General features: G+C 46.8%; 1 protein-coding gene across 6 annotated transcripts in view; it reads right to left on the bottom strand.

Annotated features, from left to right (window-relative positions):
• Nucleotides 1-20,964, bottom strand: part of Arhgap28 (Rho GTPase activating protein 28) — a 162,554-nt gene that overhangs the window by 84,874 nt on the left and 56,716 nt on the right. Inside the window, exon 1 of one of the 6 annotated variants that reach the window (XM_050166214.1) lies at nucleotides 18,239-18,371. The exons of 2 other annotated variants lie outside the window; for them this stretch is intronic. Coding sequence is in view for 2 of the 4 variants with exons in the window: in XM_050166209.1 (XP_050022166.1) it covers nucleotides 15,556-15,665 (110 nt within the window). In the remaining 2 variants the exon portion in view is untranslated. Of the gene's footprint in view, nucleotides 1-12,851; nucleotides 13,118-15,555; nucleotides 15,787-17,908; nucleotides 18,153-18,238; nucleotides 18,372-20,964 lie in introns of those variants that run through there. 3 more of the 6 variants (XM_050166212.1, XM_050166209.1, XM_050166211.1) reach the window with 3 other exon arrangements.

Raw genomic sequence — 20,964 nt, 5'->3', positions numbered from 1 at the left:
CCCCCGGGCCCCCCCCGGGTCCCCCCCCCCCCCCCCCCCGCATCCTCCAGTGTCTCCTCCCCCCGGCATCCTCCAGTGTCTCCTCCACAGTGCTAGCATCACGGGCACATGCATCACAGCTGAATTTGTACGTGGGTGCCAGGGATCTGAACTTCGGTTTTAGACCCAAGTCCACAGTGTTCACTGTTTTGTGTCCTCGGACTTTCCCAGCAGACTCACAGCCACTGCCTTAGTTAGGATCTCCGTTGCTGCGATGAGGCACCATGGCCAAGGAGCAGGTTGGGGAGCAAAGGGTTTACTTGGCTTGCACTTCCACATCACTGTTCATCATTGCAGGAAGTCAGGACAGGAACTCAAGTGGGACAGGAGCCTGGAGGCAGGAGCTGATTGCAGAGACCATGGAGGGGTGCTGCTTACTGGCTTGCTCAGCCTTCGAGGTTGGATGATTCCGTTGGTCTTCTGTATATGCTGGAATGCTGCAGACGTAGGCTCTAATGCCAGTAAAGGGATGGACTTGTGACCAAGGAGAGAGCAGGCAGGAAAGGAGTAAAAGCTCCCTCTCCCAGGTCCTCGTATAGGCTTCCAGGGGTGTGTGGCTCAGATTAAAGCATTGTCTGCAGCCCCGCGTGGTGATTTTTCCACCTGATTCCTTCGAACCGTCAATCAGTACCGTCGCATCTCAGAGTTTACGTGTTGAAATACTGATCATGCCGCACATTATTCTTCTGACTGTCCCTTCGTATTACATGAGACTGATGGTGGCATTCCATGATAATTTAGGAGGCCATGCAATGTATACGTTTGCTTCGGGGCGTTATATAACCTACAAACCTCCTTTTAGGGTGACGGAAGAGGACAAGGGGTCAGACAGTGCAGAGAACAGGGGTGCCGAGCGCTCAGTCTTTATGGAGGAGCCTCTCTCCAGGGTCACTCCTTCTCAGTCTATCTCACCAGCTGCCCTGCACGCAGTATGGGATGCAGCGTTCCCCGGGACTCTCAGGCCTCACTTCTTACCCGCTCCTCTCCTCACTGGCCAGCCAGGAGTCTGCGGAGCACGGAGTGCACAAACCACACTCAGATCTTGACCCTGATTTCCCGGTCTCCTGCTCCCATAGCGTATCCCTTGCTCGCTGGGTGCTGCCTGGGGCTCTAGGGAGGCCAGTGTTTCAATCCAGCAAGAGCAAGGCAGAAGCCATTTTTCCATGTAGAATCTGGGCTGGGGGTGCTCTGTTTTCCTTGGCGTGTGGTAACGCCACTTCTCAAGTCATCTGAACTACAGAACTGGAGTCGCTTTATTTAGTGCTTTTGGTTCTCCCCAAAGCAAACGTTTACCACGTCCATCTCAATTATCCCCTAACTCTAAATCTTGCCAAAATATCTAAAGCATATGCTTGGTCATTTCCTGAACTTTAATGCAATAGTATAAATAGTGCTATGTCCTTAATGTCAAGTTGACTTAACTCATCAATTTTACTTGACTATTTAACATGGGGAAATAATTTTAAGCAACTGCATAGAAATGTATTAACTATAAAATCATTTTTAAAACTGAGAAACAACTAAGGGAATATTTGACAGTTTTATTCTGCATGCATGTAAAAATGGCGTTGAAGTCACAGAAGTTATACTAAAAAAAGAATTATTATTATAAAAATAAATGCAGGCAGAGACAGGTGGCTCTCTGTGAGTTCGAGGCCAGCCTGGTCTACAGAGCTAGTTCCAGGACAGGCTCCAAGAGCTACAGAGAAACCCTGTCTCGAAAAAAAACAAAAACAAACAAAAAGAAATGCAGTTTGTAGTGTTAAATTAAAAGCTGGGGACTATGGAGATGGCTCAGGGGACTTCCCACACAGATATAAGGACTGGAGTTCAGATCCCCAAAATCCACATATGCTAGGTGGGCACAGTGGCCACCTCTAATTCCAGCCTTGGAAGGTGGAGATAGGGTCCCCAGAGGAAGCTCACTAATAAGGCACAAACGAGCTCTGAGACTCCACATGCACATTTTCAGTGAAAGCTACAAGAACACTACCAAAGCCATGAGAATGCTAACAAAGTTATTGAAACCCTAGCAAACCATGAAAAACACTAGCAAAGCTACGAGAACATTAGTAAAGCCACAAGAACACTACAAAAGCCACAAGAATACTAGTAAAGTCAAAAGAATACTAGCAAAGTCATGAAAGCTACTAAAGCCACGAGAACACTACTAGCAAAGCCACGAGAACACTAGCAAAGCCACAAGAATACTAGTAAAGTCACAAGAATACTAGTAAAGTCACAAGAACACTAGCAAAGTCATGAACAGACTAGCAAAGCCACGAGAACACTAGCAAAGCCACAACAATGCTAGCCAGCACCTGAAATTCATTTCTGTTCCAAAGCCAGGAGGAACCGAAGCCATGCAACAGTTTCTGGGTGACAAAAATCAGAATGATCCAGAACTCCAGGACATAAGCAGAGCTCTGGTGTGGGAGAATTGTCTGTATTCTGTCAATCATGTTTTAAATAAACGCTGATTGGCCAGGCAGGAAGTAGAGGTGGGAAAACCAGACAGGAAGTAGAGGTGTCGCAATGAGCACAGGAGTATTCTGGAAAGAAGGAAGCTCTTTCCCCAAGCAGGATGTGACCTGCCCTGCTGAAAAAGGTACTGAGCCATGTGGCTAACATATACTAGAATATTGGGTTAATATAAGTTACAAGTGCTAATAAGAAGCCTGAGCTAATGGGCCAATCAGTTTATAACTTATGGAGACCTTTGTGTGATTTTCTTTGGGGCTAAACGGCTGCGGGAACCGGACAGGACAGAAACCCCAACAAGCAGCCGGCTCCTCCTGTTACAGGGCTCCTCAAACCAGCTCAAGAGGGAAGACAGGGCTGCTGAGCAACCACAGGTAACTGTCATAAGAGATAATGAGCTTTACACTAAGAAACATGTGCCTATCTACTTAAAATACAGAAGTCATTAGGAAACATGCAAATATTCTTAATAAGCAATTAGGACTTGGGAATTTGATTCGGTGAGAGAGCTCTTGGTTGACATGAATGAGACTTCGGGTCTGGTTCTCAGCACTGAAGAAATATATCAGGACCTTGGTGCAAACTGTTTTTGACTAATCCAACAAAAGGCCTGTGAAAACACCTAACGGAAGCCACCAGCTTAACAGCCAATGCCCCAAGGCTTTGACTGGACATCAAAACGTGTTGTGGAATAATCTTTTAGTACACTGTGAAGATGTGTCACTCAGATTGGTCTAATGAAAAGCTGAACAGCCAATAGCTAGGCGGGATTTCTGGGGCAGAGTGAAGGCTGGGGAGAAGGGCGGGGTCAAGCAGCAGTGTGGGCAGGACACAGACAAGGTAGATGAGCTTCTGAGCAGCACTGAGATGAATAGAAATGGGTTAACTCAAATTATAAGAACACGTTAGCAACCAGCCCGAGCTACCAGACGAGCTTTCATAATTAATAATAAGTCTTCTTGTGTACTTAGGAGCTGACAGGCAGGACAGAAAAATCTGCCAACAAAAACTCTTAAAATGTTGATTTAAAAATCTGCCTGACTCACACCCTAGAGAAGCTGTCTGGAATTCCAGGGGGTGGGTCCCAGTGCCACAAATTGTAAACTGAGTCCCCTTTGCCATTCAGAACCGTGAACAGTTATCCCACGTGTAGACCACATCCCCAAAGAAGAATCTCATTTTTTTTATTTTCATTGACAGTCAGGTTGGAAAAGCAAAAGGTGCAAACATAATGAAAAATCAGTGAGAATGTGAAGTGTTCTCTTAACCCGAGGGGTGTCATTTAGTTGACTTTGTTTCTCTTCTCAAAGAGGAATTTCAATACACATCAAAAGTCTTCAGCCAAAAGAAAAAAAAAAAAACTAGAATTCACAACATTCAGTGCTATGAAATTGAGCTCCAAGGAGAGAGCTTGCTTGTTCTAAGTATCTTTTCCGGGGTAAAGAGTCATTCAGCATCCCTAAGAAATGTCTGGTCGAGTATGAGTAGCAGCTTTTGATACGGGGAGAGCTGGCTTCCATCCCCTAACTCTGATTTTAAATTGTCTATAGAATGATGAGGCCAGGGCACCCCAAGACGGTTTGGCTGTGGAGACGGAGCTGGGAGACAAAGCGGCTACGGTCAACTGAGTCAGCTTTCCCTCACATTTAACTTTCCACTGTCAACAGCTTATTCTAACCTGGAAATACATACATTCCTTTTGGACCGTACCATAGGTAGGAAAATTCTCTGAATCCATTCCTTATGTATATATCATAATATTTCAAAATCTGTGTGTAAATAAAACAAAAAACAACAAACAAACAAATAATAAAAAACCTAAAGCAAGAGGGAAAATAAAACAAAAACAAGGCTGAGGCAGAGGGATTGTAAATTGGATGGTAACCTGGGCTACACAGTAAGTTGGAGTTCAACTCTCAAAACTAGCAAGAGAAAAAAATAAGAAAATAGAAAAAATTATAACATAAAAATTGTAGATCAACAGTGGCTTCTGTGCAATCCAGATGGTAACAATGAATAATTCTAGAAATTACTACCTTAGCCATTTGACATCAAAATACTGTTTTCCTCAACTCACCAGTACATTTAAAGACCTGTGCTTCTGTTTGTTTGTTTGTTTTCAAGATGGTTTCTCTGCACAGTTTTGGAGCCTGTACCAGGCTGGCCTCGAACCCACAGAGATCTGCTCGCCTCTGCCTCCCGAGTGCTGGGATTAAAGACATGAGCCACCACCACCCAGCATTGCTATAGCTCAGTGGTAGGGCATTGGACTGCTTTCTTTCATCAAAACAAAATTTTCTCCTCATTCCAAATAGTTAATATTTCATGGAGAATTGTTCTTTTTTCTTAAGAAAAAAATCTTCAATATGTGCCAATTATAAATATCACACACAGACACACACACACACAGAGTACTCACAGATATCACGATTGTGAGAAGTGAGCTTCTATAATAATCTCATCATGTGCACTGTTCTTTGACCTGGACCCTATTCTATTCCGTTTTTCCCTCATGTAAACAGAGAATAATGAAATCACACTTGTGAGCTGGGTTGAGTTCAAGCACCAGAAAAAGGTACTCAGGCTGCCGCTGGGCCCCGGCTCACGTTTGCATACAGATTCATCCCTTTTTCTCTCTGCTTTGGAGTCCCCAGGCCTACAGGTTGGTGAGTACGTTTTTCACACCTGGATTACAGCATGCCAGAAATTTTAGAATCAGGCCACCATGAGGGTACTGACTCCTGAAAATGTGTACAGAAGTCAGCCTGAGATCTTGCTGCCTCTAAACACAGAGAACAGAAAGGAGGAAGCAACCTGAGTTAGCGTGAGGAAGCTTGAGGCCAAGGAAGGAAGAGCTGGACAGAGAGGGAGAAAGGATGGCCAAAGTTCAAGAACCCACAAGAGGCAGACACATCTTGGGTACGAGGAGGAGGATAGGGTTAAATTATGAGCTGCATGCCTGGTCTAAAAGAATGAATGCGGGAATGAACGAGTGAATGAAATAGCTTGTTATTTATGATCCTACACCAATGTTTCTTTCAAAACATGTTAGTGATATAAATCACCCTTCCTTCATCTCTGCTTGGAGAACTTGGAATCTGAGCAATTTTATTTATGTGGCTGACCCGGGGACCTGAAGGGGAGTGTTGTTTGCAGGTACCGAAAGACGGAGCCTAATCAGGAACTCACCTGAGCACCCTCCTAACAGGAGATTTAAAAGATTTAGCAAGGATTGAAGTCAGTATCAGGGATTGTTGTTGAGGCTGCCATTTGCTTTGATCTTCTCTTGAGAATCTCCTTGAGCAGAAGCAGGCTTCGTGGTCACCCTTTCGCCTCTGCCAGCACCTCTATCTGCAGTCGCCTTCAGACACACAGCTTCGCCTCCGCGACTGCTAGACACCCTGGCCCAGATACGGCTGTTTGTCAAATCAGCGTTAGAAAACCACTTAGACACTGGACCGTGCTTCGAGCTCTACTTAAGCTTTTCAAACGGGACCAAACTTGGGGTTTTACAGAGAGACTGTCTGACTTCCATCAAGCAGTAACTGTGGCCTTTGTCCCCACATCTGACTACCATGGACCTCCTCGGGCACTGAAGGTGATGGTGGCACTTGACCTCACCTGTCAAGAGCAGGCCTGTGTGTGTCTCTTCTCTTCAGCTTTAACACTTTCAGCTGTGCAGAGTTCAGCGTGGATTCAGTAAGCTTACGAAAATGATACAGAAGTATAGAAGGGACTTGAGTCGACTTCCAGGTAGAGGATAAGGAAGAGATTGGAGGCAGAAAAGGTGAAAGGAGATGTTTCCCAGGTGTCCCGGTGACATCCCAGGGGGCAGCTCCCTGATACTCCAGCTAGGGGGCTGGTGCCGAGCTGCGCCCTCTCCTCTCCTCAGCCGGGGAATCCTGATGCACACTCTGAGCCAAGAGTCTAAGGCATGATGGGAGACTCCAGATTTCTGACAACACTCCCAGAATGCCGTGCAGCCCGGGCACAACAGCAGCAGCAGCAGCAGCAGCAGCAGCAGCAGCAAGGCTGCCCAGGGAACTGTGCTCCAAGCATCTCTAACTTCATGGACTCCTTCCTGAGTCCTGAGGGGAAGCAGACAGCAAACTCGGGCTGGATAACAAGAGACTTTCCTAGGAGGCTCACTTGGCTCTTTTCAAAATGTGATAGGTGTGAAATAAAGCCAATGAGAAAATAATGAAGGATCATAAAACCGCAAACTGGGGGACTGGGGGGAGCATCAATGATAGAGACCAGGAGAACTGGAGGGTTGGGGGGAACAGGGTGGAGACGGCGGGGTGGGGGTGTCAGTGACAGGGACCAGCTAACATGAACAGCAGAACCAAGGAACTTTGAGGCTGGAACAGGAGCAGTAAGCCCAGTGATGGAGAGGCAACGGTGAGGGACATCTTGGGTAGAGGCCCTGCCTACAGTAGACCCTTCCACCCAACTAGAAACCAGAGGGGCAAAGGGGGGGGGGGCGAGAACAAAGGGAGTTGCTGAGGGAGGAACTTCAGCCTCATGGAGCAATTTATTATTTCCTGGGATTAAAGGTAAACATCTTTCAAACACAGAGGAGCTGGACTGGTTCAAAGGGCAGCGGTAGGAAGGAGTCAAGCCTGTTCCACTTAGGCAGGCAGTGTTTAGGATACCAGGACCCTCCAGGGGCTGGTGAGTAAGGTCAGCTCTAAAGATAAAAGCACACACTGAGAGCCCCCAGGCAAAGGCATAAAGGACGTGCTGGGAAGCCATTAGCAGCCCAGCCCCAGAAGGTAACACACAGCCTCCCTTGGGTGTTTTGGAGAAACAGGATTGGCAGGTTTGCCTGAGAGAGGCAAGGAAAGCAGGGGTCACTTTGCACTCAGAGGCTTTTGTTTGTTTGTTTTAGGAATTTAGTTGCAATCACTGGTGGAACTTCAAGACGGGGTGACCCAAGGGAAATACAAGCAGCAAGCACTATGGCTAAGCAGACAGATGCCAACCCAGAATCCTCCCCGAGCAGTACTGTTTGGAGGAGATGTGCCCTGGAAAGCTCCTACTCTGTCATGCCTGCTCACAGCACTCAGAGGTCGGCTGGATCATAAGGGTTGTCACCTCGTCAATGGAATCACCAATTCACTAGTTCATCCAATGGGCTATTCGGAAGTGGGCCAGTCTCTGGGTAGGGAAAGGTGTCTGTCCCCAGGCCCTGTCCTGCCACTCGGCTCACTGACTACCTTGAGGTGAATGGCCTGTCACACACCCCTCTGCTTTGACATTGCCCCTTCCCACAGTCCCATAGCAATCAGATCTGCCAACTATGGTCTGGGGCCTTTGAAACCCTCAGAATAAATGTCCCTCTTTAAGTGGTGCTTCTCAGGCCTTTGGTCACAGGGATGAGAAATGAACAAAATGTTATATTGGTACATATCTAATGAATATACACACATATACCTAATTATATGTGTAGAAGTTCTACAAACATACTCATTTAATTAAATATCAGAAAACGCATGTAAATATGTGTAGTTAACACATACCTACCATGAAGGTTGCTGGGGCCAGGTTTTTCTGTGGCTATAAAAACTCTATGATGCTCAAGGCCTCCATACTAAATGACCCAGTATTTCCATTGCATCTTTGCATACTGTTATTCCTTGGAAACTACAGCTCCCAGACTTCCCCTGGATTACCGTCACATAATACATACCTTAATTCATCTTTGGATTCTAACTACTATCTAATACAATGTTAATGCAGTGTGGATAGTTGTTCAACTATATTGTTTGGGGGGAAGGGAAATGACAAGACAAAAAGTAAGCATGCATTCAGAATAGGCCCATATTTTCCAAGCATTTTCAGTATCAGGGGGCTGAATGAAAGGATGGAGAATCCACAGATCTGTAGGTCCCATTGGCATCTGCTTGCACGAACACACACATTCCCATATTAGCTACTTATACATATATATAATCAAAGGGACTTCCTTATTGATTCTCTAATTGAAAACCTTATGAATACACTGAACATGGAACATAGCAGGCGGCACACACCTGTAGTCCTAGTCACTCATGAAGAAAGATCACATGAGCCTGAGAACTTGAAATCGGCGTGGGCAACAGGACAAGATCTCATCTCAAGGAAAACAACAACAGCAGAAGTAATAGAAGAAAGGAAAGGACTTGCTTGCTTTTTCAAAAACAAAACACATTATTAAAAAGTCACCGCTATTTTACAGCTAAAAAACAATACTCTTTCCCCAGCCACTGCGGGAGAGCCCTGCCCAGGGACCTTGCTGAGCTGGAAAAGGCTTTCTTTTCTTCCTTCCTTCTTCCCTCCCTCCCTTCTTCCCTTCCTTCCTTCTTCCTTCATTTGTTTGTTTTACATCCTGGCCACAGTTTCCCCTTCCCCACTCCTCCCAGTCCCTCCTCCCCAGCCCACCTCCATTCCATTCCCACCCCCAATCCACTTTTCCTTCCTTTCTGTCCAGGAAAGGGCAAGTCTCCTGTAGATACGAACACAACATGGACTATCAAGTTGCAATAAGACTAAGTACCTCCCCATGTATTAAGGCTGTGCAAGGTGACACAGTATCAGGAGGCGAAGGGTCACAAAAGTCAGTAAAGGAGTCAGAAGACAGCCCTTGTTCCCACTCTTAGGAGGCCCACAAGAAGACCAAGCTACACGACTGTAACATATATGCAGAGTGTCTAGGGCAGGCCCATGCAGGCTCCCTGGTTGTCAGTTCAGTCTCTATGAGCCCAGGTGAGCCCAGCTGAGTTAATTCTGTGGGTTTTCTTGTGATGTCCTCGATCCCTCTGGCTCCTATAATCCTTTCTCCCTCTCTTTGCCATGATTCCCCTAATTCCACCTCGTGTGTGGCTGTGGGTCTCTGCATCTGTTTCTATCAGTTGCTGGAGGAAGCCTCTCTGATGACAATTAGGCTAGGCACCAATCCCAGTACATCCCACAGGCAGGACAGACTGTAGGCTGAAGGTTATGTGGCTGGGCTGGGGTCCCAGTCCCTCCACGTGAAGTCCCTCCGGGTCACAGGAGATGGCCAGTTTAGGCTACTTATCTGCCTATTGCTAGAAGTGTTTGCTGGGGTCATCCTTGTAGTCTCTTACAGACTCTGCTCCCTGCCCACTCCCAACCTGGTCACTCATGTTCATGTTCCCGGCCCAGTTTGCCCACAGTCCACTCCCAAGATTTCTTCTTTTTCCCCTTCCAGGGAGATCCAGGCATCCCGGGGAAGGTTTTTAAGCCCCTGAGAATTTTGAGAAGTGAGAAACTCTCAGAGTTGATGAGTCAGATTAGGGACTGGCTGCCAGGATTAGATTCATCCTTCATGGGGAGTCTCTAAACCCACATTCTAAGAGACGGGAGGATGGCTGGCTCACCTCTTGCCTCGGAAAGAATTCTTGGGGGTAAAACATTAAATAAATAGATAAGAAATAAATAGGGGATCCAAATCTAAATCCTTGGCTGTAGTTGAAATGCAAGATGAAAAAAAAAAAAAACGGTGTCGAGAAGAGATTCGGATTGGGAGAGCAAGTTTTTAATATCCCTTCCCTCCACAAATCTGAGATGAAGAAAGATCTGGAGAGGAAAAATTAGAGTATGTACTTGGTGTCCCACATCCAGTTGATATCTGACGGTCTTTGGTCCCCACAGAGCTCAGGGAAATCCGGGAAGACAACGTGCTGGCTGCATCCCTTTTTCACCATGAGAATTTGTGACCTCAGTGACACATGACATAAGAAGAATGGGTAGGGGCAGCTTGAGTTAAGCAGGTGGGGGCCAGGGTTCTACTCACTGCTGATGAGAGGGAGGGAGGGAGGGTGAGAGGGAGGGAGGGAGGGATGGGTGGGTCCTGAACCGAGAGTCAGGCAGAAGCAGAGTCTGCGCCACACACCCCATTTCTGTCCCAAGGACACTGCATCCAATCCCACTAGGTCAGCACTCAGAGAGGTCAATGAGGAGGTGGAGAAGGGCAGACCACCCCAGCAACAATCGAGAGAAGAGAGGAGGGCACAGTCAGTGAAACTGCTAATATTCCTGAGTTTTATCCGGAAGCTATGTCAAAAGTGCTAAATTGGATAGAACCGACTGGCTACGGCCGAGTCTATATTAAATTTTTTCCACAATCTGCCTGGGGGGGAGGGTTTGGAACTGGAATATAAATGATATCACAGGAAATAAAGAAAGTCATAGTTTGTGACCGTGAAATTCATGTGCATTACAAGACTGATTGATTTTTCTCAGCCTGAATGGCTTCAACGGCATTAAGTGAGTATTTGGTTAAGGTCGAATTCTATCCGGGGGAAGCAGTCTTGGTGATCTGGCTTTCGAATAGGACTCACTCATTTTGGTCAACAGTCTGGACTTTGTCCATGGTCTTACCTCATCTCTGACTTGGTTCGTCAAGCTGCAGCCCTGCCTAGAAGTATATGGACCCCTGGCTGAGAGGTAAGACAGGCACATTCAGTATAGCAACCTGCTGTGGGGCACAGAAAACATGCTCCATTCTATTCCCCCCCCCTTCAGTGTCTTACTTCAATTACCTGTCTGTCTGTCTACCCATCTATCTAACCATCTGTCTAAATATATGTGTATTTACAATGTCGAGGACTGAATCTGGGGCCTTGTGTATGCCAAGCAAGCAATCTACCACCAACCAAAAATCCCTTTACATAAGCTAAGGACCCCGAGCTTCAGTGCTAATGACATTTTGAGTTATTTTGTATTGACATTTTTTAACAAGGATGGCTAGAGATCTGCAGAATGATGTTAGAACGATACACATAGGTCAGAGAAATTTTGAAGCAATAAAAGATAGTCATAAATCTGTATAAGACTTGACCAACTGATTTTAACTATTACCTCACAGATTTCATGGTTTTGAGGAAGAGATTTAAAGCACCGGAGAAGGGCAGAAAGATGTTTTTGCTGTCCTTACAACTGGCAAGCAATGGGAATGGCCTACATTCCAGAGTGAGAAAAGACATCATCAAGAGGCTACTGAGGAAATTGCAGCATACTTCTACTTGGGAGTCAAATACCAAAAAATTTAATTCTGGAACACAAACAAGATACAAAGTCTATTTATCTGGTGGAAAAAATAGCAGACATAATAACAAGGGCTTGTAAATCCATTAGCGAAGTCTCCCAAATCCATTAGAGCAATCTACTGTGATACTTCAATATTCCTTAGTTACAAGGGGGGGGGGGGAGATAGCTCAATTGGTAAAATGTTTGCTCTGCAAACAAGAGGACCTGAGTCTCATTCCCAGAAACCATATGAAAAAGACAGGCAATGTGGTATACACCCTCATAATCCCAGCCTTGGGGGAGTGGAGACAAATGCATCTCTGGCTAGCTGGTCTACCTGGGACGCTCCAGGCCATGAAAGACTATCTCCAAAACTAAGGTGGACAGCAACTAAGGTTTGACACCCTAGGTTGACTTCTGGTCTCCACATGTCCACATACACGCATACACGCATACACACACACACACATACACACAGCTATTATACATAGAGTACCATCTAGTTAGGATTTGTACTAGATTCAGTAAAGCCATATAAGACATTCCCAGCACTCTCTATGTACCAGACAGAATAAAAGAGAGAAGCTGACTACAGCCAGGGTGCATTTATGTTCAGTAGTTATATGTAACCTCTCTAGTGTACTGTAAAGGATAGGCACCTGATGAATATCATCAACAGTCCCCTGAGAAATCCTGTAGGTACTACCGTATTTTTTTTTTATAGAAATAAAAACAAAAGAAGTTTGCCACCAGCCTAAACACACATTATCAGATAGGGGAAACTGCAATCCAGAAGCAGGGTTCTGCCACACTTGGGACATTTTCCCCCTGACTCTGGCAGTCATTTACTTTTCATGCCGTGATGATTGCCAAAGATCCACTCATGAATGAACAATACAAGCACTTTCTTCCTACTGGCAGCGGGCACCACCTTACCATCGTGGGGCTTGCAGGTTTTAAAGACTCAGGAAGTGGAACATCCAGGACACCTGACAAGAAACCTGGAGCTCATTAATGGGCTGGCTATAGATCCAGGGGAATTTTAATGCTGCAGGAACTTCCTCCAAAACAACAACAAAGATATCGTGTCCACTCTAGAGAAAAGAAATGCCGAAGAACAGCTGAAGCATCTAAATAAAAACAGGATGGATGAAGGGGGCTGGCTGCTCCTCTCTCTAAACCATACGCGTATATAGCCAGCTGACAAAGCCCCAAGCATTCCAGCTCTTCTGATGCTGACAGCAGAAACAGAACTCAAATGCTAAGGCATGTGTACTATTCAAGTCCACTGTACATACTTGAAATAACGCTGATGAAGGTTTGGAGGATGTCTACAGCCGGAGACCTCCTCGTGCATGGCCCTACAGCTATGCCAAAGAGAGTCACTACCTCAGAGCTGTCTTTCTTACTGCGTTTTGCTTGTCTTCATCCTCTTGCAGCCTTTCTACTTGCAGCTCCTCCAGTGGCATTCTCTGGACTGACCATCAGATTGTGAGTTCTCTAAGTTTTGAACTCATCACACTGAGCTCCATTAGTCAGCGTGCCAAACTGCCTTCTGTGTTGCCAAAGCAACACGTGCCACATCCATAAAACAGATGGATGATACGTAGCCTTCGTAGTTAGTCAACTACTAACTACTAGTCATTCAGAGCGCGTAACTGTCTTGAATCTCGCAGAACTAAAATTCCACGTTGGGAAACACACAGAAGGGAGAATACCAATAGTACTAACGCACCTATCAGAGGGAGACTGAGGAAGCCAGGGCGACCTGGAAAGAAGCTGAAAAGGCCAGAGAAATTTGGATGCTCAAGGGAAGCACCAAGTGTCTTGAAGAAAAATCTGTGGAGGTGGTAAGGACAAAGACCTCATTGAAGACACAGGGAGACAGCAGATGAAGGCCAGCCGTTTCTATGCTGTGCAGGTGAGCAGGCTAGCCTTGGCTGTGGAAGATTGCCCCTAAGGAAGAGATCTGGCAGAGTAGGAGAGCCCACACCCAGCACCGCAGTCTTCAGGACGTTAACAAAGGACGCCTTGGCCGGGGAAGAGCGGGTGGAATGTGGGCTGGACTCTGAGGTAGGGATCAGCAGATAAACCCAAGGAGGTCAAGCAGCAGTCAGAGGGGTAACTCTTCAGTAAACAGGAGAACTGTAAGCAGCTCAGTGAAAACAGGCAAAGAGCCCACTCAGGAGCTAAGAACAGGCTTGGGCCTGGCTCAGCAGCAGCACCTCCTGCAGGCAGGGCTCCCCAGCACTGACAACTAAGGGGTGAAAATGGATCCCACGAGAGCCTCATTAATGCAGGAAAGCGGCCTCGGTGGAGAACTGAAAGCCCTGTAGCTGTTATCATCACAACCTCGGAGTCTTCCCACTTCCACACGGCAGAACACGGAGAACACACTGGACCATCTATTCATTCAGTTTGGTGTGGGGAAGGGCACCAGACCCCAGAATCAAATTCTGGTTCTCCTTGATCTGGTGCTAGATATTAAATGAACTTGGGCCAGACCCTTATCCTCTGAGGTTCCTCGCCTGTAAGCCTGCTCCAGGGGTATGTATGAAGATTAATGAAACCAATGTGTGTACAAACACCTCGCACCTGGGGGGGGGCGTTAGGAACTGGCCCCCACAGGAATTGATTCTCGGGGATCAGAAGCACTCGGCTGACAGGGAGAGTCCACAGTGTGCTGATGGCGGTGTTTGCTCGGGACTTGTTTACCTTAGTGGGTTTATTTATTTATTTTCAAATAGCAATCTGGAAAGAAGCTGGGCTGTTAAAGCAAAGAACGCACAGAGGGCGCTGGCTCTGGGGGAGCCTCGGGAGGAGTACAGAGACTCAGAGTCTTCCCCTCTCTCTAGCCTCCCCTCTTCACCCCCAAGTCAGCACCTCCCAGAGCCAAGTCTGTAAATCCCCTTATCACACTGCAGGGCACGGTGGTGCATGCCTGACCCGGGCATTCTGGGTATCTTAAGCCCCAAGCAAGCCTAGACTACTAGCAAAATCTGAAAAATTGAAATAAACAAAGCAAAATGAAATCGGCCACAAAAACCTTGTACCACGTTTTCTGTCTCAAAGTTCCCTTCTCACGACAGCATCTAAACCCTACCCCTACCACTACCATAAATCCCCACATATTTAAAAAAATCTAACATTTTGGACACCCTTAATACTTGGGAAGTTACACTATTTCTTTTCTTTTTTTTCTTTTTTCTTTTTTTCTTTTTTGAATTTTTTGAGACAGTCTACCATGGGTTTGCCTAATGCTGATTCTGCTTGCTTCTGTTCTACGGACTTGGATGAAGTTTTGAATAAATAAGAAGTTCCTATTGGCATGAGACAGCCACAGACTTACTTAAAAGGGGTTTCTTCCTTTAAAGAGGCTTGCAGAGAGGAGTTACAGGACAAAGCCCGTGATGCTTTCATGCCGCATACAAGCAGACTCATCCCTATTGAATTATTCATGGTTAGCAAACTTTGAAATGGAAGACCGGGTGGCACGCATTTACTACTATAAAAGAAGGTCGAGGCTAGGCACAGTGGTGTGCACCTGTGACCCTAGCATTTGTAGGATGAAGCAGGAGGATGGCCAGTTTAAGGCCAGCTTGGGCTACATGGCAAGACCCTGCTGAAAAAGGGAAAGAAGGGAAAGGGAAAGGAAGGAGGAAGGGAGAAAGAAAGAGAAGAAGAAAGAAAAAATGCATAAAAGAACACTGAAATAAATACATGGTAAATAAACAAACGCACAGGTACACTCATAGATGGACACCCATTTCCACCGCATCTGTGGCTTCTCCCCACACTGCTTTCTGGACTAATCTCAGGTCACTGTGAGTTCTTTCCACATTGCAGCAGGCTCTGGGAACCTGGTGTACGGGAAAAGCAAAAGCCGTTTGCTGCAGCCCCAGTTTTCCTTCACCAGGTGATAAGAATGTGGCTTGGCAGGAGTTCCGGCCACAGAGGAGCAGCAAGAAAACCAAGGTCAAGACATCTGCAGTGTCCACTTACCTGGGACTCAGAGAGTCACATTCCACTGTGATGAACAAAGGCACTGGAACACACTCAACAGCCTTCCTCGTGCGCGAACCAAGGGACTGCCTTATGTTCCAAATCACCATTCATTCATTGGAAGTTTAGGTTCTTGGAAAGTCAACACTGGTGTGATCTGGACTGAGCCAAGCAGGAACTGCGCTTACCCATTGAGCCCCAATTTTGCCATGAGCATGCATAAGGGCCTGTATCCACTAAACACATCTGGCAAGGGAAGGGGTCTTAGGCTCATCCTCCCAGCCCACAGGCCCAGGTTTGCTGGCTCGCTGTCAGGCAAATGAAGTTTCACAAGCCGTTCATTTATTTGTCACTAAAGTCATTTAACAATGAGTGTCTACCTAATCAGCTGGTGCGTGGCCAAACATTCCTCTCCAGAGTGTGGGTTTTCTTTTCTTTCTCCTGAGTACTCTCCGGGCTTTTGTGTCCCTGAGAAACACCTCTCACTTCTCCTCCCTTCTGTTTAGATAAGCGTGGGACATGGTTCTGCTACAGTCCTGCATCTCTGCCTGGTCTTCTCACCGGGCAACAACAAACCACAGAGCTCCCAGTCCCAGCTGGGGGCTCCGGCTCTGCACCCACAACACTGTACTTCTAGGCTGAACTGTTTTCACCCCCTCCAGGCAGGGGTTTGTTTGAGGCAGCCAAGCCACCTCTAGGTTTAAGCAGCATAAACCGCAGCCCTGCAGCAGCTCAACTATAGCCTTCCAGCGGATCCTGACTTAGTCCCTCTTCTTCCTGTTGAGAGCTTTCGATTCCTTTCAGCTCATCTTGTCTAGAGGTAGTGGTGGTATACAGAACTCCGGCTATCAGAAAGAAACCACGGAATGCACAAGTTGAAACAAACTATTCCTTAAAGACTTAAGGACGGACCCGTGTTTGGGGATGGACATCAGAGCACTGGTTTAGTCATTATTTTAAAACATGAGAGAGAAAGAGAGTCACGCTAATGTCCCATCCTAAGTACCACGATGGAACTGTTTACGGTATTCTGGGCCTGTAGTTGGCAGCTGCTTTTGTCTATGACCGAAATCCAAGTTTCATCGCCCACCAATGCAATGCATCCTACCCACCACACAGTCCACGAGCAAACAACATTTCATCAAGGTGGGCTTCCTGTTGCACTCTAGGAGACTCCAGAAAGAAGGTGCCGTGGGGTCCAAGTGGTCTTTACTTTTAGATTACAAGATGCTCTAGTTAGAACAATCTTCAAACAAAATAAGTACGGGCGCAGATTTAAGAATATAAAGATAGTATATTTAAGTTAAAAAATAAAATCCACAATCAGAGGATTCAGATATAATTTAAAGGAAATCAAATCGAAATGCGCGGCTGTTGTGCTTCCTCTTGTCCTGCGCCCTCCTGCACACGGTACAGACAGGAGAGAGGGAGGCTGCACAGATGACCCCAGTGGGGAAACCGTTCAGGAGGAGAGGTTAATCAACACTGCGGAAGTGCTGCTGAGAGGAGCCTGCGTTTGTAAGGCTCCTGCAATTGAGCTCATTAGGTCTGGCCTTCAGCACACACCAATCAAGGGTGCTAATGAACCCAAAGCGGTCCGCACAGAGAGCAAAGGGAAAACCTGCACACAGAGGTCAAAGGGCAGATGCCAAGGACAGACGGGAATCAGCCAAACCCCAAACCCCGGAGCAGAAGTCTGTCCGTCCTGTGGAGCGGCACAGAAATGAAGGTCCTCCTCACCCATCTTCTGGGGGACCACAGCCAAGGCCACTCCTGGCTAGTGGTGTCCTTTGTCTCAGAACAAAACTCGAGCTGGCAAGGCTTTGTTACCCTGACTAGAGATGAAAATAATTCCACGCAAAGGTGGAACAGCTGGCAGAGTGAGAGCCTACTGGAGTAAATGTTACTAAAATTAGGTAACTCCCTGGAAAGACTGGATTACACTGTTTCAAGCCACTCACCTCCAACTAGGAACTAGAACCAAGAGCCTTTAAGCCATGCATTCTTAAGGCATTGCATTAAGACATTTTAAAATCAGTCTTTTACATCAGTAATAAAGTTTACTTTGTTTCTTTCTGTATCATGTGTTAGAAGCTCACATCCATAACCATCAGGAGAAAACAACCTCCCGTAAAGGGCTAAAACAATCACTTTTTACTATTGTCACACAATGTACCTATAAACGACCAAGATGGTTATCATCAGCGCCACCAAAGCAGCCACTGGAAACTGGATTTTATAAACAGCTCTTGCGGCCAATTTTGCTCCCTTCTTTTAAAATAAAAGGGAGACGTGGCCTCAGAAAGGAGCCCAGAGACTGCGGTGCTGCTGATGGGTGCATCTGGAGACTTACCGACCAGCTGGACAGAAGTCTCGGAGACCAGAGACACAGAACAGCTCTGTCACCGGGTGCCCTCATGGCCTGGAGGCAGGGAAGCCATCTCCAGCCAGCCTTCTCAACCTCACACCACTGAGCGCTGCCCTGTCCTCCCACAGGACAAGCAGGGTTGGGCCCCGCGGCCAAGGAAGAAAGGGCAGTGGAGTCCAGGGCTCTGTGGAGAGCAGATTCCCTCTGCCCTTCAGCTGTGTAAAGAGCTGCTGCCTGCCGGACAAGCGTCGCCTGGCCGCCTTCCTGTTTGTGTCTCAGCTCAAACTTCTATCCATTTCCCCAAGGAAGACTTACTTTGGAAGTGCAATTAGCGTCGGGAGGCTGATTTGGAGAAGCTCTGGGCAGTGACTGAGACCTAGAAACACGTTTCCCCTAAGTAGATACAGGCTCCATTAAGCGTACCGTAAGAGTCAGAGGCAAAAAGTGGATCCCTTGTGATATAGAGGGTTTCTATCCTTCAGACTTTTAATGTGAAATGTTGGAAGGAAAGAATTTGTGGCTGATTAATCCAATATGTGTCGAGCCATAGTGCAGACACAAACCGTGACTTACGGTCAGAAGGTAAAACTGTGACTGAAGAGGGTTTTTACCACAGATACATTCTACCATCTTGACCAAATTCGGTCCCTTACAGACCTCAACCTTTTCATGTGGATGAATGGGACTGATAACATGTACTTTGCAGACCCACTGTGAGAGCCGCAAAAGATGAACATGAAAGACCAACCCCACGTTTAGGGTTCTATGTAGGTCAGAGCTGTGGAAAACTAGGGTGCACAAGGCTGTCTCTCATCCCCAGTAACACACACACACACACCACAGAAGAAACCCTAGCATGCATGTGTGCTCCAGCCTCCCTGCACACACACACACACACACACACACACACACACACACACACACACCACACCACACAGAGGAAACCCCAGCATGCATGTGTGCTCCAGCCTCCCTACACACACACACACACCACGCAAAGGAAACCCTAGCATGCATGTGTGCTCCAGCCTCCCTGCACACACACACACACACACACACACACACACACACATACCACATGTGCCACACATATACAACACCCCCACACACACATACACGCCACATGATCACACTGTGATTACAGCACAATATTTAACTTCCTGCCTATTGTTACACACTTATCAGTCAGCAGTAGTCGGATTTGTAAAAGCTAACCTATTTCCTCTCACAGGCTGGAGCTGTCGCTCGCTGGGAGAGCACTTGTCTAGCTTGCTCCAGGAGCTCTAGGACTTGAGTTCAATCCCCAACGCAAGACAAAAATTACTCTAATTAAAGACTGTATTTTTGTTTGCATACTATGGGACTGCCCCATGAGTGTGAAGGCTTAAGGAAAGGTAGCAAACTCACTTGCTGTCTGGTTTATTATTTCCAAAGACAATAACTGCTCTTGGCGCACGTTAACATACAATACATGTCAGCAAATAGTAAACATACCTGTTTGGTGACTCAAAGGATGAATGTGTAATTTCTGACAAAGCCAGACACAGTGTTCTACAGACAGTCGGCCTGTTGTGATGCAGCCTAGTATCTATCTGGGTTTTTTTATTTTGGGCGGGGGGGAGGGGGTACTATTTAAGACAGGGTTTCTCTGTAGCTTTAGAGCCTGTCCTGGAACTCACTCTGTGACCAAGCTGGCCTTGAACTCACAAAGATCTGCCTGCCTCTGACTCCAGAGTACTGAGATTAAAGGTGCGTGCCACCACCGCCTGGCCAACCTAGCATCTATCTGAAAACTCCATACTGGAAAGGCTCCAAAACTTAAAACTTTTTGAGTGCCCTTCGAGTCTGGATTTCCAGTTTCAGATTTTCGGATCAGGGATGTACAAATGCTCCGAAGCCTTAAAAAAAAACAAAAATCATAGCTCCAAAATCTTAGAGTAGACCTCAAGGGTCCGGGTAAGGGATATGTGGTACGCACACACTGGAGTAGAGAATGTTCACGGCCTCTTCCGTGGAGGAACAGCCCAGAGGAAATGAGATGAAAAGCTCTTGAAAAATCACCGAGGCATCAGAACTGCATATTCATTTCTATTTTCATTATCTAAACTAGTACGAGACTTAGACATCGCTGTGATTTTGAACGAAGAGCACCTTAGTGACCCTCCCTCCGCCACATCTCCCCCACCTCCTCTACCTCTGGTCCTCCCTTATAACCCATCCCCAGTCTCCTTTCTTTTGTGTTCCACTCTGTCCTCTTCCTTTTCCCGGCGCGCACTACTGCCCTGTCTCAGCAGTCTTCCTAGCTGTTTTTCACGCCTATACACACACGCACGCACATCATGTGTACACGTGCACACAGCACAGACGTCTGCGTCTGAGTGAAAACACGGGTTTTGTCTCTCCGGGTTGGAGTCATCTTGTGTATCCTGACTTTCCAGCTCCATCCGTTTTCAGGACCGTGGCGTCGAGGGATGAACCCCGCACAGAGGAACCCCTTAGGTGCAACAGGTAAAAGGAGTTAACTCACTGAAGGAAACGTCACCTTGGGGGTGGGGCACATTGCTCGACTTGCTTCTCTTAAGCCCAAAGGCTGCCCTCTGCTGCCCTTTATACCCTGGAGATGGTGACAGTGGGACCCGCTGATCTTTATCTTTTTAAGGAGCGTGACCTGACGTGGGGAATAAAGACTCAGGTTCCCTTGTGGCTTTCATGATCCGCTTACTATTATTTGAAACAAGCGTGCTGGGGGGAAAAGAGAGAAGGTGAAACAATACCAGTTTAGGCTTTCTCTTTACCGCCTGAATCTAGCTCAAGCTGCCGGAGAGAGCAGACACTGCTTGACGGTTGTTCATGAGTACCCATGTCAGGAAGAATGTGGTTTTATTAGGTATTTGCCCATTTAATGTCGTTACCAAGAGAAGATCATCTGAACACAATGCTCTCCTACTTTTCAGAGATTCTCTTGTTCTGCTTCGGAAAGAGAACGCACCCTGTCTGGCTTCTTTCCCCCGCCCCCGCCCCCCCCCCCCCCCCCTTCCCCC

Source organism: Alexandromys fortis, unplaced genomic scaffold, assembly GCF_014885135.2.
Source record: "Alexandromys fortis isolate MF-2015 unplaced genomic scaffold, M_Fortis_MF-2015_v1.1 scaffold_143, whole genome shotgun sequence".
Classification (NCBI taxonomy): Eukaryota; Metazoa; Chordata; class Mammalia; order Rodentia; family Cricetidae; genus Alexandromys; species Alexandromys fortis.
Note: the sequence above shows the minus strand (reverse complement) of the source record. Positions and strands in the feature narration are given on the sequence as shown.